At 40.7% G+C, this 20,800-nt stretch overlaps 1 protein-coding gene across 1 annotated transcript in view; it reads left to right on the forward strand.

Annotated features, from left to right (window-relative positions):
- Window positions 1–3,493: 3,493 nt before the first annotated feature.
- Window positions 3,494–20,800, forward strand: part of Frem2 (FRAS1 related extracellular matrix 2) — a 179,761-nt gene continuing 162,454 nt past the window's right edge. Inside the window, exons 1-2 of the mRNA XM_046454228.2 lie at window positions 3,494–8,935; window positions 13,922–14,011. Coding sequence (XP_046310184.1) covers window positions 3,766–8,935; window positions 13,922–14,011 — 5,260 coding nt within the window. The 5' untranslated portion in view covers window positions 3,494–3,765. The remainder of the gene's footprint in view (window positions 8,936–13,921; window positions 14,012–20,800) is intronic.

The following is a 20,800-nucleotide window of genomic DNA, read 5'->3' on the forward strand; positions in this document are numbered from 1 at the left end:
TCATTGTATTAAAGCTATTGAGGAATAAACCATGCTCACAACTAGTAAAGATGATTGGTACAAAACTGAAATCTTTTGTCTATACCTACAGTTAGCCCTCAGAATCTGCAGGTTCCATATCCATAGATTCAACCAAGCAGGGATTAAAATGCACCCAAATTGGATTGGGGAAAAAAAATTACATCTGTACTGAACATGCACAGACTGATTTTCCTTGTCTTTTATTCCCTAAAAATATAGTACAACAACTATTTACATAGTTTTATATTTTATTAGCTATTATAAGCAATATTGAGATATTTTAAGTTTATGGGAAGATGTGCATAGGTTATATGCAAATACTCTCCATTTTATAGAAGGGAATTGAGCATTTGTGAATTTAGTATCTCAGGAGTCCTGGGACCAGTACCCTTGGATACTGAGGTATAATTGTGCATACTGAACATATTTTTAAAGTGTTTATGAGGCATTCTCCTCTATTAAAGTCTTATGACCCAGTAGAGGAACATTAGAAAAATGAAACAATATCTACAATGAAAGCTGTAATATTCAAAATTTAAATAGATACACTTTTAGCTTTAGTCTGACTTCAGAGTCTCAAACCTGCCACTGAATTTCCATTTGTGTATCTTGTCTGAGTCTTAAACTCATCACATTAGAACGATGAATTTACTTTAGAAAACAAGTTCTCTGGTACTTTACCTTAGGTCAGAAACCATTTGAGTTTTAACAATCAATAATTTTAATTTTAAGTAGTTCTGAGGAGACATTTCAAGTGTTTAAAATATAAAAAATATATATATTTTAATGAATATTTTGCTCAGAATATGTACTGGAAGCATTACAAGGCTTTCAAAAATAAGAACTGAAGGACTAAGGCTAGATTTTCTTAAAAAAATCACACATTGTTAACTTAGTTTCTTAAGATATTGAGAATGTCTTAAAAACATTTTCATGCTAATTAATAATTAGCACAGAAATCGTTTAACACTGTACTATTACTCTGAAAAGAGATGAACATCATCAATGTTAGTGGCTTTTAGAGGAAAAGGTAATGTTTCTCTATTTTATCAATGGTCACTAATATAAAGATTATTAATTAAATCATATGTACTGCCTTCTGAGGAAAAACAAGAAAACCCCAAGAGTTACACACACACACACACACACACACACACCAAGAAACATTCCATCACTTCACCCGGCAGGTAAAATTTAAAAGTCAAAAAAGATTATAGTTTATTGATTTCCTTAGGCTACTTAAAAATAAATGTGGACCTGTATTCTTCGCATGAAACAAAATATTGAACTCTGTCCTTCAGGCATACTACCATACTTCAAATGCTGATCTTATCATCAGGGACAAGTCAAATAGAGTTGGACTTTAAAAAGAAAAAAGGAAAACCCTGGAGCCACTGGGAAGCATCAAGGGTTGGGTTGTTGGTCTGGTTCTGGTCAGAACTCACCCAGGGTCACCATGCTGACTAAGAGCCACTAGGCTTCAAGATGACATTTTTCAATAAAAACAAATAACCAGAATTTGAAACATAATATGGAAAGAAAGAGTGTATTCTGAAATTAATTTTCTTTTCCACTTGGCATCTTCTTATTATCCATTCATGAACAGGAAATAGAATATTGTCATGTCTCTGTCATTAGAATTCTGTATGATAAAATAATCCTAATAAGTTATAAAATAATAATGTCAAAGAAAATTGCAAATTGGTGAGGAATTAGATGGAAATTTTGTCATGTGTTTAAAATACTGGCCACATTCTATGTTCCTAGATGCTCACTTTGTAATATTGTGAAATGTATCCATCAACTTTAAATGTGAGTTAAGGCTCCTCAAACAGTGCAGAACACACACAATAAGTTAGTTAAGATTCAGTTAATTAAACCTTGTTTATTTGCAGTAATGTTTTGCTTCTTTTTGAAAAGTTTCAAAACTTTCCATCTTTGACTTGTAGGGACCCACTGCCTAGAGTGCTTCCTAGAACAGAATCTGACATCTCCCATCTGACATCAATACTTACTCACAGAATTTATGACGTGGCCTGGGAAGTAGCTCTGAATGTGTCAAGCAGAAACATAATCTTGACACAGAAGCTAAAGCTAAAAGCACAAAAGAGTTAAAAGGATAGGCAACATCCTGAAATTATCCTTGAATGCATCTATATCTAAAATTTAGACTGAAATTTAAAAGGGTATTAACAGTTTCTTACACACCTCTCTTTTCCAAATTAATAACCTTTGAGGAGGAAAAGAGCAAGATTGCTATTATTCTAATTCTGTGTTTCTGTTTTAAAATCAGATATTTATTATTTTTAGGGGGAAAATCACTCCAAATAAGACATTTTGAACATTGTATAAGCAAGACTGCTCAGGGAACTAATTGAAAATGGTCGCTTTAATTATGAGAAGTTTGGGGGGAGTGGGGTGGGGAGATGAGGGTGGTAAGAAAACCTGTTACAAAGGGAATCTCTACAGGACTGAAACCAGACAAACACAAGGGGGCAGGAAGAGCTCAACTCTAACCGGCTGACTGAAATGGGATCTAAACTATTGTAGTTCGCCCTCCGGATATTTATCAATTCTCTTGGCAGGCAAAGAAATGTGAAGCTGACAAGTGGGTTTAGTTTGTTCTTGGTCTAATTACTGTGAAGAGAACAGGAGCGTCTCTAATGACAGCTACCCCAACAGCGGCGGCTTTGGGACAGCCTGGGGCTACATTCCCTAGAACTTATTCTTTGGTGGGAGACTAGCGATTCTGATCAGACTACATTTCTCACGCATTCCAAATGCCCTATTTTCCTTTTACTCCGTGAACTTTGATTGCAAAGGGGGGGCTTGTTAAAAACTCACCAGTCCGAGGACTGTGTCCATTGTAAATTTATGAGAAGGTACCCCGGGCGGGGCTAGGGGGTTGTAACCTGCTCTAGCTTTGGTTTTAATCCCAGCTACCCCTTTTTTTTTTTTTTTTTGCAAACATGCGCCCGGAGTTTCTTAAACTGCTCTGGGTTTCGATTCAAACTCAGGAGGCATTGTGTTTAACTTCACTCCCCAGCTTTGCAAGTTTCGGTGAAAAAAAAAAAAAACTATCCTCTTTGCAGGATTTCATTGCAGCGGGGAGAGGGGTTAATACGGGATATTCTTAATTGCAGACAAATTCTAAGAAGTGAATCCCGCACCACAGCGCGTTCCGCTTCCTATGCGTGAGCCCCAAATCTAGCAGCTCAGAGCAAAACGCGATCAAGGGCAAGAAGCTCCAGGTCCCTTTTCCCTGCACTTTCAAGACAACCTGTTGCTCGTTCTTTCTCCTCCCCTCCCCACCGTTTCCCCGCCTCGGTCCCTAGAGCTGATGGACAGAAATCACTACCCAACCCTCGACTCCCGTCCCTCCTCCCGGGACCAACGATTGGTCTCCTGAGAAGACTGGAGTAAGGGGGTAGGAGGGGAAGGATTTCCCTCACAGCCTGGGGTTTGGGGACCTGGGAAGTAAGAGTTGGAGGGACTCAGTTCTCCGCGTGAGTGAGCCGGCAGCGGCGGAGCCGGACTAGCTGGGAGGGCTTATCCTCTTCCGCTGCGGCTCCAGCAGGGACCGCACCGGACACTTCCCATCCTTCTGGCCCAGTCCCAGTTACAGGGGGACTTAGCAGGCAGAGTGCGGTGTTCTTGGCACTTTACGGAGGTGTCTTTGGTAGCCTGCCTGAGGACTGACTGCACGCTTTCAGACTGACCTGCCTGAGCCCTCACGCCTGGATCATGCACCCAGCCAGGACCCCAAAGGTCGCTCCCCCCGCGCGCCGGACAGCCAACTCCACCAGCTCTCAGCCAATACTTGGTCCGCCACCCAGTCTGCTGCTGCTTCTCCTGTCACTGGTAAGCCGCATCTCGGCACAGCCCGCCGTGGGTGACCGAGCATTGCTGTCTCCGGGTCTCGCGGGGGCTGCGGGGGTTCCTTCCGAGGAGGCCATAGTGATGGCGAATCGCGGACTCAGGGTGCCTTTCGGGCGTGAAGTCTGGCTCGATCCGCTGCACGACCTAGTTTTGCAGGTGCAGCCAGGGGACCGCTGCGCGGTGACTGTGCTAGACAACGACGCGCTGGCTCAGAGGCCTGGCCGCCTGAATCCCAAGCGCTTCTCCTGCGACTTTGGCCCAGGAGAGGTGCGCTATTCCCACCTGGGTGCGCGCAGCCCGTCGCGGGACCGCGTGCGACTACAGCTGCGCTATGATGCTCCTGGAGGGGCAGTAGTGCTACCACTGGTCCTGGAGGTGGAAGTAGTCTTCACCCAACTGGAGGTTGTGACTCGGAACTTGCCTCTGGTCGTGGAAGAACTGCTGGGGACCAGCAATGCCCTGGACGCGCGGAGCTTGGAGTTTGCCTACCAGCCCGAGACGGAGGAGTGCCGCGTGGGCATCCTGACGGGCTTGAGTGCGCTGCCTCGCTATGGAGAACTCCTCCACTATCCGCAGGTCCCTGGAGAAGCCAGAGAAGGAAGTACCTCGGAGCCTCTCTTGATGGACTGCAAAGCTTTTCAGGAGCTAGGTGTGCGCTACCGTCACACAGCCCCCAGTCGCTCACCCAACAGAGATTGGGTACCCATGGTGGTGGAGCTGCGTTCACGAGGGGCTCCTCTTGGCAGCCCTGCTCTAAAACGCGAGCACTTCCAGGTGCTAGTGAGGATCCGAGGAGGGGCTGAGAACACCGCACCTAAGCCTAGTTTTGTGGCCATGATGATGATGGAGGTGGACCAGTTTGTACTGACCGCCCTGACTCCAGACATGCTGGCAGCCGAGGATGCTGAGTCTACCCCTGACCTATTGATCTTCAACCTCACCTCTCCCTTACAGCCCGGCCAGGGTTACTTGGTGAGCACCGATGACCGCAGCCTACCCCTCTCCTCCTTCACTCAGAGAGATCTGCACCTTCTGAAGATAGCCTACCAGCCCCCTTCTGAAGACTCTAACCAGGAGCGACTCTTTGAACTGGAGCTAGAAGTAGTGGACCCGGAAGGAGCAGCCTCTGACCCTTTTGCCTTCATGGTAGTGGTGAAGCCTATGAACACACTGGCTCCGGTGGTCACACGAAACACTGGTCTTATTCTCTACGAAGGTCAGTCTCGGCCTCTCACAGGCCCTGCAGGCAGTGGACCACAAAACTTGGTCATCAGTGATGAGGATGACCTAGAAGCAGTGCGACTGGAGGTGGTGGCTGGGCTCCGGCATGGTCACCTTGTCATTCTGGGTGCTCCCAGCAGCAACTCTGCTCCTAAGACCTTTACTGTGGCAGAGCTAGCAGCTGGCCATGTGGTCTACCAGCATGATGACAAAGATGGTTCACTGAGTGACAACCTGGTGCTCCGCATGGTGGATGGAGGAGGCAGACACCAGGTGCAGTTCCTGTTCCCCATCACTTTAGTGCCTGTGGATGACCAGCCACCTGTCCTGAATGCCAACACTGGACTGACATTGGCAGAGGGTGAAACAGTGCTTATCCCACCGCTTGCTCTGAGTGCAACTGACATAGACTCTGATGACTCTCTGCTGCTTTTTGTGCTGGAATCACCCTCCTCAACTGCAGGGCATCTGCTTCTCCGCCAAACTCATCCTCCCCAAGAGGAGCAGGAGCTGATCAGTGGCCTTTGGAGGAAGCAGGGAGCATATTATGAACGAACAGTGACAGAGTGGCAGCAGAAAGACATAACAGAAGGGCGGCTCTTCTATAGACACTCTGGGCCCCATAGTCCTGGCCCAGTGATAGACCAGTTTACATTTAGAGTTCAGGATAACCATGACCCCCCTAATCAATCTGGACTACAGAAGTTTGTAATACGTATTCATCCTGTGGATCGCCTCCCTCCAGAGCTGGTCAGTGGCTGTCCCCTTCGGATGGTGGTGCAGGAATCCCAGCTCACACCACTGAGAAAGAAGTGGCTGCGCTACACTGATCTGGACACCGATGATAGAGAACTCCGTTACACCGTGACCCAGCCCCCTGTGGACACCGATGAAAACCACTCACCAGTCCCACTGGGCACCTTGGTCCTGACTGACTACCCATCCACTGTGGTGACCCATTTTACCCAAGCCCAGATCAATCACCATAAAATTGCATACAGACCCCCAGGTCAAGAACTGGGAGTGGCTGCGCGAGTGGCCCAGTTCCAGTTCCAGGTGGAGGACCGAGCTGGGAATGTGGCTCCTGGTACCTTCACCCTTTACTTGCAGCCCGTGGACAACCAGCCACCTGAGATCCTCAACACTGGCTTCACTATTCAGGAGAAGGGCCACCACATCATAAGTGAGACTGAGTTGCATGTGAGTGATGTAGACACTGATATGACCCACATCATTTTTACCCTCACACAGGCACCCAAACATGGCCACATGCAAGTGTCCGGACAGACACTGCATGTAGGAGAGCTCTTCCACTTGGAGGACATAAAACAGGGGCGAATTTCTTATACTCATAATGGAGATGAGTCCTTGACTGATAGCTGCTCCTTGGAGGTCAGTGACAGACACCATGTGGTGCCTATCACTCTCAGAGTAAATGTCCGGCCAGTGGACCAGGAGGTGCCCATGCTGAGCCTTCCTACAGGTACTCTGGAGTCCTATCTAGACGTCTTAGAAAACGGAGCTACTGAAATCACCACCAGTATTATTATGGGGACTGATGAACACACTGATGATTTGATGCTGACTTTCCTCTTGGAAGATCCACCCTTGTATGGAGAAATCCTGGTCAATGGAGCTCCAGCAGAGCAGTTCACCCAAAAGGACCTCTTGGAGGGCTCCGTTGTCTATGCCCACACCAGTGGTGAGATTGGCCTATTGCCCAAAGGAGACTCTTTCAACCTGAGCCTGTCAGAAAAGTCTCAAGAATGGAGAATTGGTGGTAATACTATTCAAGGTGTCACGGTGTGGGTAACCATCCTCCCTGTGGACAGCCAGGCCCCAGAAATTTCTGTGGGTGAACAGTTTACAGTAATGGAAGGTGATAAAGGTGTTATAACCTCAATGCACATAAGCGCTGAAGATATTGACTCCCTGAATGATGACCTCCTGTGCACCATAGTTATTCAGCCAACCTCAGGCTATGTCGAAAACATTTCTCCAGCCCCAGGCTCTGAGAAGTCCAGAGCAGGGATTGCCATAAGTGCCTTCACTCTGAAAGATCTCAGGCAGGGCCACATTAACTATGTCCAGAGTGTCCACAAAGGGGTGGAACCTGTGGAAGACCGGTTTGTATTTCATTGCTCTGATGGCATTAACTTTTCAGAGAGACATTTTTTCCCCATTGTAATCATCCCTACCAATGATGAAAAGCCAGAAATGTTTATGAGAGAATTTATAGTAATGGAAGGTATGAGTCTGGTGATTGATACACCCATCCTCAATGCTGCTGATGCTGACATCCCCCCGGATGACTTAACCTTCACTATTACCCGATTTCCCACTCATGGCCACATCATGAGCCAGCAGATAAATGGCACAGTTCTTGTTGAAAGCTTCACCTTGGATCAGATCATAGAGAGTTCCAGCATTATTTATGAGCATGATGACTCTGAGACCCAGGAAGACAGTTTTGTGATTAAGTTAACGGATGGTGAGCACTCTCTGGAAAAGATGGCCCTCATCATGATCCTCCCTGTGGATGATGAGACCCCCAGAATGACCATCAATAATGGACTGGAGATAGAAATTGGGGAAACCAAAGTCATCAACAATAAAATATTAATGGCCACTGATTTGGACTCTGAAGACAAATCCTTGGTTTATGCCATTCGTTATGGGCCAGGACATGGTTTATTACAGAGACAAAAACTTACAGGTGCCTTTGAAAATATCACGCTGGGCATGAATTTTACCCAGGATGAAGTGGACAGAAACTTAATTCAGTATGTCCATTTTGGGCAAGAGGGCATCCGGGACCTAATTAAATTTGATGTGACTGATGGAATTAACGCCCTCATCGATCGCTACTTTTATGTGTCCATTGGGAGTGTTGACATTGTCTTCCCTGACGTGATTAGTAAGGGGGTGTCCTTGAAGGAAGGTGGTAAAGTCACCCTCACAACAGACTTACTAAGCACAAGTGACTTGAACAGCCCGGATGAAAACTTGGTTTTTACCATCACCAGGGCCCCCATGAGAGGTCACCTAGAGTGCACAGACCAACCTGGAGTGTCCATCGCATCTTTCACTCAGCTCCAATTGGCTGGAAACAAAATCTACTACATCCACACAGCTGACGATGAGGTGAAGATGGACAGCTTTGAGTTTCAAGTCACTGACGGACGTAACCCTGTCTTCCGAACGTTCCGTATCTCCATTAGTGACGTGGACAACAAAAAGCCAGTGGTCACCATCCATAACTTGGTTGTCAGTGAAGGTGAAAACAAGCTGATCACGCCCTTTGAACTCACTGTTGAAGACAGAGATACTCCTGACAAACTCCTGAAATTCACTGTCACCCAGGTGCCTGTTCATGGTCATCTCCTTTTCAACAATACCAAACCTGTCATGGCTTTTACCAAGCAAGACTTGAACGAAAACTTAATCAGCTACAAACATGATGGCACGGAGTCGAGTGAAGACAGCTTCTCCTTCACGGTGACTGATGGCACCCATACAGACTTCTATGTTTTCCCAGATACAGTATTTGAAACGAGGAGACCTCAAGTGATGAAGATCCAGATCTTACCTGTTGACAATAGTGTCCCCCAAATTGCAGTGAATAAAGGGGCCTCTGTGCTTCGCAATCTGGCCACTGGTCACTTGGGGTTCATGATCACAAGCAAAATACTGAAAGTGGAGGATAGAGATAGCCTGCACTTCTCTCTGAAGTTTACTGTGACAGAGGCTCCTCGACATGGATATCTCTTCAACCTGGACAAAGGCAACCACAGCATCACTCAGTTTACTCAAGGTATGTTTCCTTTGCTTTCCTTATACCCAATGGACATTCCAGGTCTTATTTCCTGAGAGCATGGCCATCCCTGAAAGCCTATAAGTAGAGCATTGAGTTAGGGTCCAAGGGAAGAGAAGGGAGAAAAGAAAAGGGAAAAATAACTGTATACTTACTTTCTTACAAAACAGCTGCCTTGCTGCCAGATGTACCATGACAGTGACCTTTATTAGAGAGAGTATTGATATATTTCAATAGTGGCAAGTTATGTTGCCAAAGTAGGGGCAGGATTGGTGAAATAAAATTGAAGCAGACTTTCCAATTCTGCTGCATTAGCCACAGCTATCCTCTGAGCATCCTGTTTCATATGTTATGCATGCTTCATGAAGCATTTCAACACTTTATAGCTGGAGTAGCTCACTAAATTGTATTTATTCAGATTATTATCATTATTAATGAGCATCCAAATAAACCTTTAAATTTGTGTTACTTTGATTAATGCTGAAGAGCATCACCAATACTATTGTGGTTGCTAGGAACTTTGTAACTAAAAGAAAAAAAAACACATGTTCACGTTTACATGGAGACTTTAACAATTCTCTTATAATATTTCATGACTCAGGCAAACACCTGTCCAAAGACATAACAGATAAACACCCATCTAGAGTTACAACAAGTTATATGAGTTAGAATTATATGTGATAACACAGGATATATTGACTGGGGGGGGGGGCGGGATACACCCAAGAAAAGGAGATTATACTACACTTTTAAGAAGACAATGTATTCATCACCAAACTGTACACCTGTTTCATTATTTAGAACCTGAAGATATGTAAACAAGATTAATAGTACACAGAGGAAATTATTTCATCATATTTGAGCCCTCTCTCTGGCCTGTTTCAAACACCAGTTGCCTCAAGCTCCTTTGTTCTTGAGGTAACAGGGTTTTTCTAACCTGAATTTCCCTGGTGGGTGGACACAGTCTGAGACAGGAAGGGCAGGTGACCTGTGCTGGGTTATTCAGTGAGAGAAGGGACAAGTCCATTCAGTGTGCCAGATTGGGAGTTAGGACTCTGTTCTCTAGAACGTGCGACTTTCATTACAAAGGCATTTGTGTTGCTTTCATGAAAACCTCACATGTCAGAAAGGAAATCAGATCCACCATTTGTGGGCTCTGTGGGTAGAGATGGAGTTTAACCCCAGGGCATCCCAGTGGGGGTGTTCTTTTCCTACAGCAGTGTTCTGCTCTTAGATAACAAATACTTTAATAAACATGGATGTAGCAAAACGTAGTGTTCAAGTGAACTGCTTCTCTGTTTGATGCTGGCAAGTAGCCTCACACTCCAACCTCCTGATTCTTGGCCCAAAGCCTGAATGTATCCCAGGGCCTGCAGGGACAGGAAAACCCCAGAGTGCCAAGTGTCACGCCACACCAGCAGGAAACTTTTGTGTGAAGGCTTTCTGAGGATGGGGATGCCATGCAATCCTACACTGGTTCATTTTCATGGAAAGTGAAGAGGATGAAAGGAATATATTAGAGGACAGAAAATGTATTTCAAATCCCTCTCCAGACCTGAAATGGAAATCTGATTTTAGAGATTTTTTTTTTTAAAGAATTTTTGGATGAAGACAGGCAAATGATTTAAGTTCTACAGACCAAATCCAGCAGCTCGAAATATTGGAATGTTATTTCTTAAATGTTCAACCCTAAAAATTATGCCACTTTATTCTAGGCAGTTCTGTTTTTCACTGATTTTGAATTATCTTCAATAACTTTTGTGGGGTTTTGTTTGTTTGTTTGTTTGGTTGATGTAGAGTTAAGTTTGTTGCAAATAGAGATTCTCTTTTTAGGGGAAAAAGTTAAATTTTTAAGGGAAATTATTACATTGCAATACAAACTCAAATATCGACTAGGAAAACTGTTGGTTTTAATTTAGTCACACAGCACTCACATGAACAAGTTGAGGCTGGAGTTTACTTCATAGCAGTTATTTATGGAGATTAGATAAGCAATTAAAAATGGAGAAAGCTTCATCAGAGAACTGCTAGGGCAGCTCTTCCAGTAGGAGAAAGAAAGCAGTGGAAGGACTGTGCCGTCTTTTAATTTGTTTTTGCTTTGTCTTTATCATCTAGGGATAAGCTAAACTATATTTTGATGGATTTTTCAGTGCACTGACTTGATTCAATTTTGCACAGATAGCCAGAGAAAATTTTTATGTTGATTGACCAAGTGGTTCCTAGGAGAAAAAGAATAATAATTGATTTGTAAAATTTTAATTGAAGTTCATTATAAGGAAAAATTAACAATGTCAAATTAGTCAGATTAGGAAAATTATCATTATTTTGTGGTATGAGGTACTGAACTCAGGGCCTCATGCATGCTAGGCAAGTGCTCTACCTCTGAGCTACAGCCACAGTCAAAATTATTTATTTATTTCGAACTTTACAACTTTCCCAAGGTGTCCCCACCCTCCCTCTAGCCAACACCTCACACCAGGTCTGAATCACATGTCTCAAAAACCTGGATTTTTTTTTTTATTTGCAGTAGGTACATAATGATACATTATGTGGGATAATTTATAAATCACTTTCAGTAGAGTGGAAATGTCCCCAAAGAGTTTGAACCAGATGTGGTTACCAGACATGTTAATGAACTTACAATAGAAAAGACAGAATGATTGTGTGGGTAAACTGGAAATAAATGTAATTGCATGTTTAACCATTAGAAGAAAACCTGGTTAATTCCTAGATGTTTGCTTGAAGAAGATAGCATTTTAACTTTTGAGTTTTTATCTTGTTAGGACTTGGGTGCCTTAAGAAAGCTAGAGTTAAGGCATATTTACAGTATGTTTGTGTTATTTCCAGAGGTACCTGGAGGATAACAATATTTTGCCCAAAGTACTTACTTGAGATTTAAAAAGCCTCTTTTTAAACTATAAATTAGTATCAAAGTTTCAGGGAAAACTAAAAGAATTTTGTTAAGTTCCAACTAATCAATAACACATTCACTGGTTTGGAAGGGAAACATGACACCTGAGTGTCATATTGCATTCATATTCTCTTTTTCTTAAAAAAGGAAAGTTCTGAAAAATCAGTTTTGAAGCAATTATTTGTTTCAATGACACTGTCTCCAAAATACTGTATTTTTGCCTAAGAAATCATTGGCACCAATGTGGGATGTGCTAAGCAGGGTTCTTTCTTTCTTTCTTTCTTTCTTTCTTTTCTTTTCTTTCTTTTCTCCTAGTAAAACCTTTACATTTTCTTATAAAATTTAGAAAAGGTGAAAATACTGGAAAGAGTCTTCCCCACATGGCCCAAAGCTGTTTTCCCCCCGTGGTAGGGATGCATAGTCAGTGGAGATGATTTAACTACTTACTGACAAAGGGAAGGTTACAGGAATTGAGTTAGGAGATTTAAACAGACCAAGAGGCTCTCAGGGCCTGCACTCCTTACCCTGCAGAAACCCATCCATGCCAAGGGAGAGATGCAAGTGTGAGCCATCAGGCAACTTAACATCTTCATTTTACATTAAGGAACGTTTGAGCTTTTACTATAAGACCCTGAGCAAAGGACTTGGGAAGTTAGGATGGGAAACAATATATCCAAGAAATTCTCAATCTATTAGGAAAGATAGCCACACAGAAAGATAAAAATGACACTAGGCAGAGAGTTTTGGAAATTATAGCACAGCTAAAAGGAAGTATTGCAGGAGGACAGAACATCTTGAACTTGCTTTGCCTCCACGTACCTCTTTTAGCAAGAAGGTGCCATTAACTATAAAATCAGATTTTCACCCCAGGGATTCCTGACCGTGAGTCACCTTTCAAACTTGTATGAGCCAGTGAGGAGCACATCTCACATCTATAGAGTAGGGCTGTAGAAACACATGGATTCTAACACCTTGCCTCACTCAAGTTTATTCTTTCATAAGTTATTATATTTCATTAGATGTATATTATATAAATGTGTGTGTGTGTGTGTGTGTGTGTATATATATATATATATATATATATATATATATATATATATATAGCCTCTGAACTCCCTAGCATGAACTGAAGTAGAGCTTTTGGGAGATGAAAAAAACCCTAAAACACCTACCAGATAAATATATATTATAGACTGTTGTTGAAAACTATTTTTAACTGTGATCCAATTTTATGTAACCTTAGGAAACTCACTGATTGGCCCAGGTCAAATAACCATCTATTGTGAGTGTCACAGAACAGAATATTTGTCCTATTATATTCTCTGTGCACTGTCATTAAGGAGGAGAACTGACAAATTGATGACTAAATTTTAAAAATTGTGCCCTAGTAATCAAAACAAAAAAATCTATTAATTTGAATTTCATAGAGTGAATTTGATATCAAGTGAATTCAACAGAGTAGGAAATAACCTGAGGAGGTATAACTTTCTGCTCTAAATAAAACTTTCCATTCTTATTAGATGTTGTTTTGTTCTAACTTCTCTTAGACATCTAGTCAGGATAGTTATTTCAATCTGTGAGGTTTTTAAAGAAGTACCTCCTTGATTTTGCCTTTTAAACTTTGGAGCCCTTCGAAACAGCCGGCTATACCACGGAAGGTAAGAGTGAGGGGGCAAAGCCTTTTGCTTCTGAGGGCCAGTCCTCCAGAGAGGCAAAGGATGTAATTCAAGAGGGCCAGGAAATCTACCATGCCTCAAAACATCTTCCTTTCCACCTGTCATGGTGCTTGACATTCCGTATTTAGGAGTCACTCTTGGTGCACGAACATGTGAGCACTATTGGGAGTGGCGACACCTTGCTATTATTACATCCTATGTCTCGCACTCTTGTGTAGGGCATCAAATTTCCACAGACAGCTGAAATCAAGGGGCTTAGAGATCTGACGGTTTAAGATAGTACTGTTCCCCTGGAAGAGGATCTAAACACATTTACAGAAAGACAACAGCCAATAGGATTTATTTACGGTAAGAAACTTGCCAAAGTAATTAATCATCTTGCTTTTGGTTATTTTCTAGCTGACATTGATGACATGAAAATATGCTATGTCTTAAAAGAAGGGGCTAATGCCACAAGTGATGTGTTCCATTTTGCAGTTGAAGATGGTGGTAAGTATTCCATTTTTCTAGTAGTGAAATGGAGGAGAGGGACTTGTCTTCATTGCTCTTTGATATCAATATTACAAGGAATCTTTATCAAGAATCATTTTATGCTTATCTGAATTTAGGTGGAGTGAATTTAAGATTTGCTGCAGAAAACTTTATTGTTTAAATTTGACACAGTGCTAGTCTGTAATGACTATAGACATGTTATAGTTGTATCCTTTTTGTCTTGGCGATTTGTAAGCACTAAAGAGAGATCTGTATAAATAGGATCCCCACGTCCAGTTGTTCAGATTATATCTTGCATGAAGTTGACTACTTGAGGTGATGCAAGGATATTGGAATCCAGCCCAGTTCCACTCAGCCATGTGCCCGCTGGGTGTATCTACACAAAATAAGTATCTTTTCCTAATTTGCATATGGTGCCCTGTAGATTCATTCTGATAGAAAAGGTTTGCACTCACAGAGAACTCAATGCTAAATAAAGGGTTGTTTTATCTCACCTATCTCAGGATACCTAATGTTTTTCTTAGTTTGAGGATTTTTTTTTTTTATGATCTAGTCTAGCTAAAAATTTTCCTTGGTGAATTCTGAAGAATACTGCAGAGAATGGGTATAAATTTCTGACAGAGTCCAATTTTTCATCACTGTGACCAAAATGGCTGATATAAGCAACATAGAGGAGGAAAGATTTATTTTGCAGCTCCATTGCTTTGGAGTTGAGGTAAGGCAGAACATCATGGTAAAGGGGCATAGCAAAGAAAAGCTACTCAACTCGAGGTAGCTAGGAACCAAAGAGAGAGAGAAGAGAGGAAGAGGCCATGAACAATATGTCCCCAAGCATGTGCCTCATGACCTACAGCCTGTAACTATGTCCCAACTGCCTACAGTTTCCACCTCCTCCCAGTAAACAATTCAAATTATTAATCCACCAAATGGATTAATATATTGATGAAGTCAGAGACTACATGATCCGATCACTTCCCCAAGCCCCACATCTGTATGCTGATGCACTGGGGACCACGTCTTCAACACTTAAACTTTGGTCAAACATTCCAGACCCAAACTGTAACACTTTCCATCTAAGTTTCTGGGCAATGTTATTACCATTACTTCCCCCAAACCGGCTGCCACTCATGCTCTTTCCAGCTCCCAGTGCCTCCTCTTCTTAACCCTGTGGACTAGGAGAAAACTGATCACTTCTGAATTGGTTATAAAGATGTTTTTGTTCTTGTGTGCCCTCGTGGGAAACAGAAGAGACTCAGCAAGTACTTGTGTTGTGTGAACGGGACACCGGAAGGAGGGCATGTATGAGAGAAAAGAGGGAGAAGCAAAATGAGTCAGACTCAGTCATCTGTTTCCTTATGATGCCTTTTAAAAATGGCACACTATTAAGTCATCCATCTCAAAATGATTGCATCCTTAGCCTCCATATTCATTGAAGCAGTAAATAGAATTTGTTTAAAATATCACTGGACACAACATGATCACAGCTCTCAGAAATGACATCTGCTGAGTGTGTGCCAGAGAGGCAAAAAAGTGTGTTAACTTGGGCTCAACTATTTAAATCAGAGCTTAATAGAGCTAATGCCTTTATTTTGAGAGTGAAAAGTCACAGCTTAGTACTCTACATATTGAAATAAGGAATCCTAGCAAAGAACACAGTTCTAAAGAAAGAAATCAAATTTATTTTTTAAAAAGGTTTTCTGGATTTATTATTCAAAGGTTAGAGTCTGCTGAAAAAAACTGTAGAGTGACACCAGAATAATCAAATATTGATGCAAGACATCAGATCTGTCACTTAGAATGTCTAAAGGAGCCCTAATAGAAAAAGTTTAAATCCTTTAAAATTACAAGGCAAGTTTAAATCCCAATAGCTACAACTATTCTAAGATATTATAGATCATACTTTTTTTTTTTTTGCTTTTCTTCCCCCATTTATGCCCACACACATGCACAAACACTTTTATTCTATTATTCTGCACACCCTTAGCTGGGTGAAATAACATCATTTTCACTAAATTTACGTCTGTGTTCAACTTTGGAAAGCATATAGTATCATATTTCCAAATATTAAGTTAGGATTGACAGGCTAAAGAGACTAGGCTTATTTTAGAATTCCTGGAAATATTGTGCGGCTTCTGAAGATTGTTTTTGTGTTTATGGGAACAAGTAGGAAATCATTCGAGCTTTTTCAGAGTTTCAGTTTCACATGAAAAGAAAAATTTCAGAGATATTCTTTACTCTCTTCCTTTCCACAGGCATAGCATGACTGAGAGAGCTCAGGCAGATTCGGGCAAACTCTTAAAACAGAGTTTACCTTAACTTCCCAGAAGAAAATTTTCCTTTGACCAGATAAACACAGAAATTTGCAAGACTGAAAACAAAAAGCCACCTATATATCTCAAAATGGTTTTGACCTGATTCCTTTTATAAAGGGATTCTTGTATTATCTCATAAATAGTCTCACATTTGAATCAGAAATACAGTTCTCTTTAAACTTGCAGAATATGAACTATAGTGACTAATTATTATCTACTTTATATAGTAGTAGTAAGCATACCCTTAAATTGTACCCATGAAATACATCAAGCACTTCAAGTATTTTACATCTGGGAAGCCAGTCAAGACATGATAGCTTAAAATTAATAATTCTTTATTTCAAATGTCTTTCCAATCCTTTAAATTCACCTTCAAATTAACAAGTCTAATTTTAGGATGGTATCCCTCTAAGTAAATTATTGGTGCAAATATAATCCTTGAATAATCTTAAAGATAACAAATAATTTAATTTCAGGGATCAAGTGGATTTAATTGTGTGATCATGGACACCTGTCTGGCCACAAGATTTTTCTATCATGAGGTAGCCTTGGATTAGTGATGGTCACTACATTTTAGGTTTTGGAGCACTTTGAGGTTCCTACCAAACGACAGGAGTAAAGAGTACTGAGGAAAAGATAATGTCAGGGTTTTCTTCTCTGGGGGATTCTACTATATTTGGACTTGATGAATGTTGGTTGATATATCACTATGTGTTTAAAAGCCCAGGGATCCTTACATCTTAGGGTTCTTTCCATTAGATTTTAAACCTTCTATATGGTTTATTGGTAATATTGCCTTCATAGCATCCCTGTGAGCTTGATAAAACAACAACAACAAACAGTATGATTTCCTATATAACAGATGAGGAAACTACATCACAGAAATGGGTAACTGATCCCTTTCAAGTTGCACAACCAGGTAACTAGAGGCTGACTTCAATCCCAGATTCTTTCCAGAGTGATAACTGATAACTTCCCACTTGCTTTGGATACCCACAGGATAGGGAAAGACTCCTAACTTCTCTGCCTTGTCCAGACCAAATTTTTAGGACTATTTAATTGATGAGACTGGGTCAGAACAGGCTCTACTGATAAGGCATACAGAAAGTTTTGTGTCTCCTGGAATGTAAATTTTTAGAACACTTTAAAGGTCCTACCTCCATAAACTTTATAGTGCTCTTCCCTGGTATTATGGTGAAATTCTTAAAATGATTATTTAGTAATGAAATATGTTTGCTAGAATGTTAAGGAAGAGCATGCAAATGTTTAGTCAGACTGGCCCATCCATCCAGGTATCCTGGGGCCAGTCACCACTTGTGGATGCACTGTACCAACCTGGAAGGACAAACTCTGAAGTTCAGGGATGTATTCCAGTAACATGTGGCTTTTTCTAATGAGCCTGTGCATTTAAATACCTTTAAGCAATCACCTATGGATTTAATCAATGGGTCTTCCATTTCTTTTTCATTTCACCCTTTATAGCTTCATGAGATATGAAGTTCAGGAGGCTTTCCCCATCCTGTGGCTGTCCTAAGCAAGTGGGGCATTACCAGTTATCCTTGGGGAAAGAATCTGGGAATGAAGTCAGCCTCTGGTTACTTGGTTGTACAAATTGAAGGGGGTCAGTTACCCATTTCTGTGTTGTGATTTCCTCCTCTGTTATATAGGAATTATACTATTTGTTGTTCTTGTTGTTGTTGTTTTAACAACATAATCCCACTGCAGACCTGGGAAACACATCCTCTTGATGATTGCCTCTGAATTCTAATTCCAGATTTAGTACTCCAGACTTCTGTGGGGGTGTTCATGTATCTCCTTCATCATTGAACACATTCTTATCTGATTCCTTCTCAGCATTCAACCCTATGGATTTTCTGTGAGCTATTTTAATACAAAAGTGTTTTTTTCCCCAGTCGCTTTTTAGTTTTCTCTTCAGGGAGCTCCTCTGTTTGTGTATTGGGATGTGAAAGACAGTCTCACATAACTATTCCAGGTATGTCCCACCCTCAAACCAAATGACTGTTAATCACTCTTCCAAACCAGGCTCAAATGTGGTTTCCTCTCCAGAGTTATTCCCCATATCATAATGAGGAAGTTAGCTTCACCCTTCTTTGTGCTTCTATCCATAACTTTATTTGCAGAAGGAATGTTGTACTATGATTATTTGTTAACATCAAGACTTCTATTAGTAGGAAAGAAGCTCCTTAGTATCAAAGGATATCGTTAATCTTTGTACCTCTAGGCCCACAGGGCTGAGCACATGGCATACTTACCAAATATTAAAAAGGATGAATGGATAAATGGGAGGGAAAAACTCAATTAAGTAGTATTTTAAGAAAAGTTCCTATAAACAATTTCCAGTGGACCTTCTGCATTCCTTTACAATGATCTCTTATCCTAGCTTTAATATAAATCCCTGTGGCACCAAGAAAGATTTTTAGTAAAGCTTTCACATATATAAATACATGAAACCAACTGCTGTGAAAATTCCTTTGAAATCTTCACTGAAATATACTTCAGATTGAAAAAATTCATAGTAGCCGCCAGTTCCAATCTCAGATTATTCTTAAAGAATTCTTTTCAGGAAAAATCAATATTTGTCAATATACTACATAAACTATTTGTCAATATGCTATATAAATAATTATACAATTTAAATGCAAATATACACTTTTTAAATAAATCACTGAAATTTTGAAAAACTATCATAAGTGTTCTGTGTTTTGATTACACCAATTTTTTCCTCAAGTGATGAGACAACATTATGGCAAAGAAATATAAATCTGTATAAGCATAAAGTGTCACCAGTTCTTATTAAAAGATTGTTGTGTAAACTTTTATACTTTGCTTTTTTTTTTCCTTCAGTGCTCAGGATTAAAACCAGGGTCTCATAGCCTCATTCATACATCTCCAACCCTAAAGATGGTCATAAGAAAGAGTTAGGATATGTGGTCATCTGGCTTAATAATACTGAGTAGGAGGAGCTGGACTTTATTCTTCATTATCAAAACCTATTTGCTGCTTCCTCATTTGAACTCTCATATGACATGGGCATGCCGTCTGGGTGCTGCCTTCCAGTCTTGGCATTGACACTGGGGAAGTGACATAAAATCTGTGTAGGCCATTACAGTGTATCTGGTCCACAGCCAGGCATTTTTTTTGCTGCTGTCTGTGATCATGCCTTTTGGTGCCCAAGTCTCCATTCGCCAAGATCCTTAACTTGTGTGCTATTGAAAGATATAAATAGTATCTTGACATAGTAGAAGAGTTTCAAAGTCATTTTTATCTCTGATATGTCAGTTAAGGTCAAGGCTTTTGAATTTTTATTCCATCCTTGACAATTAAATACTCAAATGCAAAAAGACCACTAGAAACTCTTTATTCTAGATAGAAGGAGCACAAGTTTTAACTTGAAGGTGACCAGTAACCTCAGGGTTTATGGCAAAGCAATTACTGATATTTAGCTTGAAGTTAAAGCTAGGGCTGGAAAAATATAAATAAGTACTATGAATAGAAAAATAAGGTCTGAGTACAAGCATTAAAAGATTATACAGACATACTCAGCTTAGAGAGTGAAGCATGCATTCTTGACAACAAAATTAATTGCTAGTGACATGACAACCAGAGGAAGTATACTAGTTATAGTAAGATGGTGAAGTAATGTCAGGCACTGATACAAATATTTTTAATCTGTTAGCATGCACAAGATATACTAGAATACAGATCCTGGGGAGGAGTGTTGGCTAGTGCTAAATGTACACAAGCTTTTTTTTTTTCCCCATTGAGTAGTTCAGAATAGTTCAAGTCATTAAGATCTTTCTATGCTGGATCCTTGACTTTAAAGCATCACTCTATTAATATACCTGTTGTTCAGTGTCCAGGAAAGAAGTAATACCTTTTAGACAGAAAAATATCAACTAAATTGTATCAGTTATTATGCTGTAGGCTCATTCCAAAATTATCATATGACTTTATTGTTTTTATTGGCTTTAGTTCAGAGGACACTTTCCTGAAATAATTAAATCTTTGGGTGAATATGAATTCTTATCAGGCACATCTCTAGAGATTTTAACATGAACCTCTGTTTACATTGAGAACAAATCATAGTCACCTTTTTAAAACTTTCACAAGTGATTAAAATACCATAATCTCAAATCAAATATTTATTTGTGGTATTTATTACACAATTCAGTCATATTCCATTCTATCTCATTAAGTTTCCTCTGGGTGACTGGGAGAATCCCAAAGTGGTTTTCAGTGAGCACTTTCACAATTATAAGTTGTATTATTCTCTATTTGCTAGAAGCAATGAGAATGCATGAGAGAACAGGATGGGATATCATAGAAGGATCAGAGTTTCTATGGTGAAATTTATTTGCTTAAAAGAGATTTCCTATTCCTTTAAATTATTTGACAAATATTTTTTGAAGTACCCACTTCATTTGGGGTGTCCATTGGGATCCGGGAAGACAAT

The sequence above is a fragment of the Marmota monax genome, unplaced genomic scaffold (genome assembly GCF_021218885.2).
Source record: "Marmota monax isolate L192 unplaced genomic scaffold, Marmota_monax_Labrador192_F-V1.1 WCK01_AAM20220418_F8-fsc00011, whole genome shotgun sequence".
Lineage (NCBI taxonomy): Eukaryota > Metazoa > Chordata > Mammalia > Rodentia > Sciuridae > Marmota > Marmota monax.